Raw genomic sequence first — 10,806 nt, forward strand, 5'->3', positions numbered from 1 at the left:
CTCGAGTCAATCTCTCTCTCTCTCTCTCTCTCTCTCTCTCTCTCTCTCTCTCTCTCTTTTTCTTTCACAATTAATAAAAATATTTAAAAATATTTTAAGGTCCAGATTTCTTTAATGTGGAAAAACTGTGTTTTTCAGAGGAGAGAACTGAAAGACACTGATTAACACCCCCCCGGACCCCCCTCCCTCCAAAATAAACGTAAAGTCCTCCAAGAAAAGGTCAAAAAAGTTGAAATTGCTACCTTCCAAAATAATATGGTGGTTAGAGGGGAAGCACCACATTTATTACCCACATAACCTTAGGCAAGTTATTTAGTCCTCATGGAGATACTTGTGAGAATGAAATGAGACAACATATGTCCGTCTTCAGCTCAGCAGCTGGTACATGGAGCTCACCCAATCACTACCAGCCACCGCTATCAGCATCTCTTATCAAAATCTGGTCACGTCCCAGCCTCAATGGACATCTTCAAGTATCCTCCATCCGAGGCCATGCAGATCCTGCTGCTTGACTCTAACAGTGCCTTCCCTTTTCAACCAGCTGCTAACAATGAAAAACCATGGGATTCACACAAAAGTCCAGACTTCCAGCTTTTCTCTTAAAAGCTGGTAGCATAGGGTCCACATTTCACGGCAACAATTCGCTGAAGCTGAGTGTCTCCTCCAAGGCCAGTCACTTATTTGCTCTTTTGTCTCATATTTAATCAAAATTCAAGCAAAAGAAAATGACAAGGAATTGGCTTAATTAAGTTAATTAACTAACTAAGAGCATGTCTGGGTAGTTCTTTCCCTTTAATTGCCGAGAAGTATTCCATTGTATCAACATTCCACATTTTGTTCACCCATTCACCAATGGATATCTAGGTGGTTAGCATTTTGGGTCTATTACCAATAATGCAGCTACGAACATTCACATACAAGCCTTTATATGGGCACATGATTTCATTTCTCTTAGATAAATTCCTGAAGGTGGAGTTGCTGAGCCAAATGAAGATATGTTTAATTTTTTTTTAAGGAAGGGCCTACCTGGTTCCAAAGTGGCTGTACCTTTTTACATTCCCATCAGCAATGCATCAGAGTTCCATGTTCTTTGTCAACAATTGGGATTGTCGATTATCTTTTTTTTCCTTTCATTTTAACCATTTTAATTAGTGCGTAGTATTAGCTCGTGGTTTATTAAAATTGCGTTTTCCTAATAACTAAGGGTGTTGAGCATCTTTTCATGTGTTTATTAGCCAATCATACATCATCTTGTTGAACTGTCTAATCCTTTGTCCATTTGGGACAGGGGAAGTACCTTATTATAATTCAGTTGTGAGAGTTCTTTTTTATATTCTGAACAGGAGTACTTTATCAGATGTCTGATTTGCAAACATTTCCTCCCAATCTGTGGCTTCTCTTTTTACTTTTTCTAATGGTATCTTTTGAAGGACAAAGATATTTAATTTGAATAAAGTTCAACTTACCAATTTCATTCTTTTATGGATCCTCACCCAAGGATATGTTTTTATTGATTTGAGAGAGAAACATCGATCGGTTGCTATTTTGCAGGGCCCCTACCTTGTTTTTCTTCACCAATTTTTGAGCTATTTTTGACTCTCCGCACTTCCATATAGTTTTACAATAAATTATTAAAATTAGATGAAGAAATTATAGAAAAAATTCTGTTGTAATTTTACTGGAATTGTATTGAATTTGTAAATTAATCAAGGAATTGACTTCTTCATGTTATAAATTCATTCCAGTTGTCATTCAATAATAACCATTTTCTCCAAAATGCTGTGAAAATATTTTTTACATTTGTTTATAAACTTCATGGTTTTGTGGCTATTCAAAATCTGTTTTTTCTATTACATTTTTTCCAGATTTATTGAGATATAATTGACATAAGTGTATTACATTTTAATTGGATTATTGGCCATTACAGATACTCTTTATTTTTATACATAGGTCTTTATACGTAAATATTATTTGTTTTATCTTTAAATTCTTTATTAGTTAAGGTATTACAAATGTGTCCTCATCCCCCCCATTAACCCTCATCCTCCCCCCCCACTCATGCTCTCATCCCCCTCATAAATATTATTGAATTAGTTATAATAGTTGTTTCTAGGTTGCTTGAACGTCCTATGCATGATCTTTAAATAAACACAATCTTGCCTTCTTTTCTAATTATCTAAATTTTTTATTGTCTGACTCATAGTGAAGATCTCCAGTAAAATATTGAATAAAACTGATAAAATCATTTCTTCATTTTGATGGAAAAGAAATGCTTCTAAATTTTTCCATGGGTAGCATTATCAGAACATCCCTCATATTCCTAGTTTGCTAAGAGGATGGATGTGGGTGAGTGAACTATATCATATTCACAGAAGCCCATATAACACATTTGTTAAAAAAGAATTAAAAGTATATAAAACATATACTGAAGGAGAAAATGATAATTTCAATGTACTCAGCACCGGTTTAAGAAGAGAATGCGTATGGCATTCTCTTCTTAACCCGGCCTCTCTCCAATCACATTCCCTTACCCCCAGAGGTAACCGCTCTCCTGCATTTTTCTTTGAAGATGTACTTGAAGGTAAACCAATGTACTTATCTCTAGACAATATGTCGTTTGATTTTTTAAAAACTGAGCCAAAGGACACACGTAGAAAGAAAGACATTAATGCTCGTGCTAGATGGAGGCTCCCAGGAGAAAAGAAGCTAGTCTCTGGGTCTAGTCCTGCTGCCGCGTCCTGCAGGCTGACAAAAGCCCTTTGGAGGAAGCCATGGCAAAGGATTGTGAGTCCTGCAGTATTGAGATAATTCAGTTCTCATCGCAATCAGGGCACCTGGCAGGGCCGTGTTTATGAGCCAAGCAATGGGTGTCCAGCAGAAATAGGGCCGGGACAGTGGGCTACTGCGTGTTCTCCTGGATCACATCACCTTCCCTCCAGTTCTCAGTAGCAGCCAAAGCAGAACATTTCAGAGTGACCCGAGCTTCTCCCGCTGACCCAGAGCAATGCGAGTAGAGCAGCGACTCTGTCAGCACATGGTGAAAGCAGGCAAGCGCAGACAAGAATATGGACCAGGTTCACCGGGCATTCCTTCTTCAAATTACAAGACAGTACAATGGCTCCAGGCACCGTGGCGAGAGCAGAAACTCTTCTCTCTCTTGAGTTACACTGGGGGCCCTCTATGCTTAGACTACATGTATCCCTGTGTACTCATCCTTTACCGTCCACCGGGGAATTCCCTTCACCTCCCTGCTGCATTCCACTCCTGTTTCCTACATCTCCTGTCTTCTTCTCTTTTTTCTTTGCTTTATTTCCTCAATTTGAAAGGGTACGGTAACTTTGTGGAAAAGGGTGCACTGGGTAAAATTTTTTAAGACAGTTAATGTCCGAAAATGCCTTTATTCTACCATCACACTAGGTTGATAATATGGCAGAGAATAGAATTTTTATTTGCAAAGTTGCTGATTAGTCGAAAGATTCTTGCACCTTATGGTTTTAGCTTTACATTTGGCCTGCTAAAATAATAGGCTAATGGACTGAAAAATCAGACGATTGGACTCCAGTCCTCTCCTCTGGATTCATTCCTAGCCCCGTCGCTAGGTTTGTATATTATCCATAGATCCATAGATCCATAGGCCCATAGATTCATTCACAGGCTTTTCCCCCAGACCTCCTTGCCCCTGATTTCCCAGTGTTGGTCCTTCGAGGACCTGCACAACTTGTCCACCCATCATCACTTCCCACGAGTCCATGTATACCTTCGCTTCAGATCACTTCTCCCTCCTTCAAAAGGAGATGCTACTTGAAGCTCTGCCCATGGGGAAACATCCCCTCTCGCAGTCCTTAAGGGCCACTGCTGAATAGGCTCTAGGGCAGGGGTCCTCAAACTATGGCCCACGGGCCACATGCAAATACAAATATTGTATTTGTTCCCGTTTTGTTTTTTTACTTCAAAATAAGATATATGCAGTGTGCATAAGAATTTGTTCATAGTTTTTTTAAAACTATAGTCCGGCCCTCCAATGGTCTGAGGGACAGTGAACTGGCCCCATTTAAAAAGTTTGAGGATCCCTGCTCTAGTGCCTTTCAGTTCACACCAACACATCAAGCCAACTCACCATAGACCAGGCCTGAGATTGTGTTTGTCCTCTATCAGCTGGTTATAGGGAATACCCCGTGAGACTATAGAGATGAGCTGAGAGGCGTGTTTGTGCAACACAGAAAGGTGGCATGGGGGTCTGGGCCACCTGTTCCTGTAACTCACATGGCACCTTATGTTTAATTGGCATCTCCCTGGTTACCAGAGGAGGTAGTATATTTTCAGAAAAAAGTTTGACTTTTTTTAGATTCCACACATAAATGAGATTATCCAATATTTTTCTTCTGTGTCTGGCTTATTTCACTTAGCATAATACCCTCTGGATTTATCCATGTTGTCACAAATAGCAGGATTTCCTTATTTTTAAGGCTGAAAATATTTACAATGAAAACATTTCATTGTAAAAAAAAAAAAATCATAGTAACAGAGAGTAGAATAGTGGTTACCAGAGTCTGAGGGTTGAGAAAAAGGATACAAACTTTCAGTTATAAGGTGAATAAGTTCTGGAGACCTCATGTCGCATAGTGACTGTAGTTAATAATAGTGTATTGTATGTCCTTGCTGGTTTAGCTCAGTGGATAAAGCATCAGCCTGCGGACTGAAAGGTCCCAGGTTTGATTCTGGCCAAGGGCGCATGCCTGGGCTGTGGGCACGTCCCCAGTGGGGGGCATGCAGGAGGCAGCCGATTGATGTATCTCTCTCATCAATGTTCCTATCTCTCTATCCCTCTCTCTCTCTAATACCAATAAATAAAAACATATCTTTTTAAAAAGTGGAGGATGGAAAACACTAGTTTTTTTAAAGGCAAAACTTAACATATAAACATACTTATAAAAATATCTACAAGCTGTTGGACCCAGGACGAGTCCGAGGAGAGCACTTGTACATTGTAATTCAGAGACTCTATCGGTCTGAGACGTAGCGTTCTTACTTTCTTCCCGCTTCAGCTGCTTTCCTCCACTGGGATGCGCCAGGTCAGTGGTGCGGCTGGGACTGACCTTGAGATTCTTCATGGGCCGGGTGGGCTGTTGCCCCCAGTGAGCCACTCCTCTGCTGACCTCCAGGGTTAACTGGATCATCCGGTTAATGGCTTGTTGAATGTCATCCAAGCTCGGAACCATCACCTGTGGAAGAAGAAACAAGTCCCTGGTTCTGCTGGCACATGTGCTCTGTCCCTCGGCTCCTCACCCCACCTTCCGTCCCCACTGAAGTGGGGAAAGCCTCAGCTGCCCCAAGAAACGGCTGCGTTCAGGAGGGGGGTGTGAGGGCAGTGCAGACTGCATGCGGACTTTCTCAGTTCCTGCAGGCAAGAGGGTCAAACACAGGACCTGGCATCCTTTCCCTGGGAGTGGGGCTGGATGCAGCCAACAATCGTGGACTCTGTGTTGGGTGTCCATGAAGCAAAACCACTGGAGAAGCTCCCCTGCCACGAGTCTGACCTCAGGCTCTGAACTGTGCCTCCAGGAGGCCACCGCGGGGACGTGGAGCAGGTGAGACACAGCCTGTCCCCCCTGACCTAACCCTGACCCTCACGGCGTGCACCTGTCAGAGTTCCAGATGCCGGTTCGCAGTGGGTGGTGGGAGAGATGGTCCATGAGAAAGCACAAGGGTTCCGTGGTGCTCAGGGTGTAGGCTCTCTCTTTCTATTCTGCCACCCTTAGTGGGTTGCCTCACATCGTGTGTTTGAGGTGGTCTTATGTAGATAATTTAATGTTTGAAGCAAGAAAAAGCAAGATTTTTAGAATACTTGCTAACTGATGGCAGCCCAGATGCTTGACTCCACTTCAGCACACCATGAGCTATACAGAGCAATTTTTATAACAGATATTAACAATAGTATTTTTATTTTTGTTAAATACGAAGGTGAGATAGATATATAGGACCAAGTTCAGTTCTCGTGTAACCCTTGTCAAATACATTACCCAAGTATCCTCGTGTAAACTTGGCTATTCGATCATTCTTACCACATTAGGAATCGCAAGATGTACTTCTGTTTTTATAAAGGAAATGACATCTTCTGCCCGCTTTCGTCCATAGAGGCTGTAATAAGATGGACATTTATCTGGTAAATCTTAACCTATAAATTCATAAATAGCTTGCTATGCTATCGCACTCAATCCTAAAAAATAAAGATAATTTCAAAATACTATATTACATGAAGAGAATGTTTTTATAATGAAACCATAAATTTCAGAGAGCTAAAAAATGACAGTGACAATATTCTTGGAAGTAAAATATTAAGTCTCATTTACATTTTCTAGTATTTTAATGTTCTGTTAGTCAAAAGCATTTAATAATGTGTTAAAAGCATTCTTTTTTCCCAGCCCCATGACAAATATTGGACAAGATTCACCAATAAAAAGCATATACCTTCATGTATTCTTCTATATATACTTTTTTGTAAGATTAAACAGGAGGTTTTTGTCAAAGCTTCCAAAAACTTTCCTTTTTAAACAATATCTCTCATGCTCAGACAGAAATACACACATACAAACACATGAGTGCAAGTAACTGACATATACCAGACCTGCAAATTAGTTTGGTTATCTCCCTCTGCCTTGACATCTGTCCCCATCCCAGACAAAATTATAATAAACTAGAGGCCTGGTGCACGGATTCGTGCACATTGAAAGGAAATTAATTAAAAAATATATTTTAATAACGCTATTTGCCCTTTCTCTATAATAGAAGTGTCAACCAAATTCACTGGCAGATCGAAATACATGCGTGCAATTGGTGCCAGCGAGACCTTTATATGTATCACACATGCATGAGTCAACTTAGCCTTTTATAGATAAACTTGCTTAATTAGTCCTGATTTAGCTAAACTTTTTCCAGCCCAGTGAAGCACCCCAACTTCTCTTTCAGGTCCCCAGGACTTCTGTGAGGCTCAAATGAGGTGAGGCACAGGAGAAAGCTTTACAGACATTTGGTTAAAGTGTACAATGTTTGCACCTGGCTATAAAGCAAGCCACGTTCCTGGGCTGAAGAAACTCCAAGAAGGCTAGTCGCTAGGGAGAGGAAGCTGGATTGCTGTATCTTGGGTAACAACATTACCTGGTGCCCACAGCCACCGTTTCAGAGCTAGGCTGGGCTGGGCTGTGGGCCCCATTTTGCACCTGGGGGTCTTGGCAGCATCGGCTGCAGTTTGGTGGGGTGTCACTTCTGGATGGTGGCAGAGCCTGTGTCCCACTTGGGGGAAGCTAAAGTGTTGCTTTGTGGACACCAGGTCCATGGTGCCGATTCTCTGTAAATGGCCGGTGTGTGTCACAGCAGCTCCTGCATTGAGCATCTGCCCCCTGGTGGTCAGGGCGTGTCATAGTGAGTGGTTGGATGGTTGGATACTTAGCATATTAGCCTTTTATATATAGATGTAAAATTTCCATAGCAATAAATACTGTCATAACTGAGAAACTACACCTCCAGTTATAAATACAACCAACTGCCTGCAGCTACAGTTTTTCCAGAAGATGCGGGCCTGGGGTGACAGAAGCAAAGGCACAGCACCTTAATAAGCGACTAAGCCGGGCCTCTTGTGTGCTCCCGCTGAACCTGCCATATTCTAGTACCTCTTCAGGGGGCAGTAACTGTGAACCAATAAGACCTGGCTCTGTATTCAAAGTTCTGAGGGTCATGTGATGCAAAAGTGAAACTCCTAGACAGAGAGACAGGGAAGGAGAGACAAAGACTCAAAAACAAAAAATCTCTGGCTCAAAGAGGACATACGAAGTAAAATCCCAACAAGAATAACTATGTCAAACAGTAAGAAAGGGAATTAAAGAAACCTATAATTGAGCCAGAAACTCACTCCAGATAAAAGTCAATGTAGAGAAGTATGACAAACTCTCAAGTAAGTATAATGAGAATGTTCAAAGATATAAATGAAGGCTAAAATTGCTCAACTAAAAAGGCATAAATGATAAGAAAAAGTATTTATTGAAATGTTTAAGATGCAACAGATGAAATCATGTTATACTAGACTAGAGGCCCAATGCACCAGTTGGGTCCCTGGGCCTGGCCTGCAGGATCAAGCCAAAACCAGCTCTCCGATATCCCCAGAGGGGTTCTGGATTGCGAGAGGGTGCAGGCCAGGACAAGGAACCCCACCAGTACATGATCAGGGTCGAGGAGGGACGCAGGAGGTTGGCCAGCTGGGGAGGGACCACAGGAGGGCTCCAGGGTGTGTCCAGCCCGGCTCGATTAGACCCAATCAGCTGGACCCCAGCAGCAAGCTAACCTGATCAGAGAGTCTGCCCCCTGGTGGTCAGTGTGCATCATAGTGAGCGGTTGAGTGGCCTGAACATATCATTAGCATATTACACTTTGATTGGTTGAACAGACGACCGGATACTTAGCATATTAGGCTTTTATTATGTAGGATACAGAGATGCTGGCCCATAATGTAGCCCAGAAATGAAAAACAAACAAACAAACTAAATGACAGAGTAGTTAGGTGCTAGGGAGGAGAGGCCACAGCACTTGAGATGACCACACATCCAGTGTGCCCAGGACAGTCTGGGTTAAGTCTGTCCTGACCCTTCACCTGAATCATGTCCCTCACAAAAAAAGTGTCCTGGTTGGAACAATAAATTGTGTGATCAATCCATTCAACGTTCAGCTATCAGGAGTTCCATAAGAGAATGTCCCACCTGGCCAGTGCTGCTCACTGGTTAGAGCACTGGCCGGTGCACCAAAGGGTTGCAGGTTGAATTCCTGGTCAAGGGCATGTGCCTGGGCTGCAGGTTCAATCCCCAGCCCCAGTCAGGGAATGATTGATGTGTTTCTCTCACATCAATGTTTCTCTCTCTCTCTTTTTCTATCTCTATCTCTATCTCTCTCTTTCCTCCCTCTCTCTTTCCTCCCTCCATCCTTTCCTCTCTCCCTTCCATTCTTTCTTTAAAAAAGTGGAAAAAAATATCCTCAGGTGAGAATTAACAAAACAAAAATAAAGAGAGAGAGAGAATGTTCCAGAAGCAATAACTGCAGAGGAAATTGCTGGAGGTTTTCTTGAATTAAGGAACACTATAAGCCCTCAAATAAAAAGTGTACTCTGGCCGAAACCGGTTTGGCTCAGTGGATAGAGCGTCGGCTTGTGGACTGAAAGGTCCCAGGTTCGATTCCGGTCAAGGGCATGTACCTGGGTTGTGGGCACATCCCCAGTGGGAGATGTGCAGGAGGCAGTTGATCGATGTTTCTCTCTCATCGATGTTTCTCTCTCATCGATGTTTCTAACTCTCTATCTCTCTCTCTCTTCCTCTCTGTAAAAAATCAATAAAATATATTTAAAAAAAAAAGTGTACTCTGAGAACAAAGCAGGATAAGTAAAGACAAGTCCTCACAGGGAGAGAAGACTGCAGAACATCCAGGATAAAAAGCAATCTTCCACTAGAATTACTACAGACTTCTCATCAGCAACAAAAGATCAGAAAAAAATGAAGTACTTTCAAAGTGCTGAGAGACACACAAAAAAAATTTTATCCAGCAAAACTTGTCATGAAAGTAAGAGGGCAAAAAAGGGCATTTTTAGACTCAAAATGAAGAATCAAAGAGTTTACCCCTCACACATCCTCACTAAGCAATCAGTGGGATGAGAAATACACAATTACCCCAGGACTTTGATAAAACATGCCAGTAAATAACGTATTTTTGAGTGTTCAGGAAGAGGAGGGAAGGGAAACAGAAATTTTAAGGATGAGAAAGCACAAATGGCTTATAAACATAAAAATGTGTCCAACCTCAACAGTAATTAGGAAAATGATCATTGAAAATCCAATGAGATGCCCTTCACCCAAGGTTTTTTCACTGAGCAATACCAACTGTGTGCGAGGATGCGGAGCCATGGGACTCTCCTTCTAGGTCTTGCCTGGCGAAGTGAGGCAGGCACATGCTCTAGGGCTCAGCCATTCCACTCTTAGCAGGAGGCAGGTACCAGAATGTTCACAGAGGTTTTATTCACAGTAGCCCAAACCAGAAACAGCCCAAATGGTCATCGCCCGTAGAACAGAAAAACAGGTTATGTATGCTTCAACCATATCAAAGTGAAGTAAGTTACATCAACATAGATGAATCTCAAAAACATAATGCTGAACATAGTCCAAAACAGGCAAAATTAAATGACACGTTGACTGGGAATACAAATATGTAGTAAACCCTAAGGACCATGATAAACATCAAGTTCAGGATAGTAGTTACCTTTGGGTGAGCCAGAGAGGACCAGTAAGGGGACTGCTCTATGTTTTTCATCTTGGCCTGGCTGCCAGTAACTTGGTTGTTCATTTGATCACTGTTCTTGCAATATTACCCTTATCTATATATATAAAAGCCTAAGAGACCGGCTGACCGGCCAGTACCTATGATGTGCAATGACCACCAGGGGGCAGATGCTCAATACACAGGCATGGAAACATGGAACAGACTGATGAATCTCAGAGGGAAGTGGGGAGATGGGAGAGGGGAGGGAGGGAAGAGATTAACCAAAGACCTTATATGCATACTAGAGGCCTGGTGCACAGATTCATGTACCAGTGGGGTCCCTTGGCCTGGCCTGCAGAGATCAGGACAAAAATGGCTCTCCGACATCCCCTGAGGGGTCCCAGATTGTGAGAGGGTGCAGGCCAGGCCTAGAGACCAAACCAGTGCACTATTGGGGCCGGGGAGGGACCACAGGAAAGCTCCAGGGTGTGTCCGGCCCATCTTGCTCCTTCCCAG

General features: G+C 42.4%; 1 protein-coding gene across 1 annotated transcript in view; it reads right to left on the reverse strand.

The window, feature by feature from the left end:
• The window catches only part of DNAH8 (dynein, axonemal, heavy chain 8), a 294,659-nt gene that overhangs the window by 217,402 nt on the left and 66,451 nt on the right, over window positions 1-10,806 (reverse strand). The window contains exons 24-25 of the mRNA XM_006775895.2: window positions 6,063-6,138; window positions 5,030-5,222 (exon numbers count right to left, since the gene is read on the reverse strand). Coding sequence (XP_006775958.1) covers window positions 5,030-5,222; window positions 6,063-6,138 — 269 coding nt within the window. The remainder of the gene's footprint in view (window positions 1-5,029; window positions 5,223-6,062; window positions 6,139-10,806) is intronic.

Source organism: Myotis davidii, unplaced genomic scaffold (assembly GCF_000327345.1).
Source record: "Myotis davidii unplaced genomic scaffold, ASM32734v1 scaffold289, whole genome shotgun sequence".
Classification (NCBI taxonomy): domain Eukaryota; kingdom Metazoa; phylum Chordata; class Mammalia; order Chiroptera; family Vespertilionidae; genus Myotis; species Myotis davidii.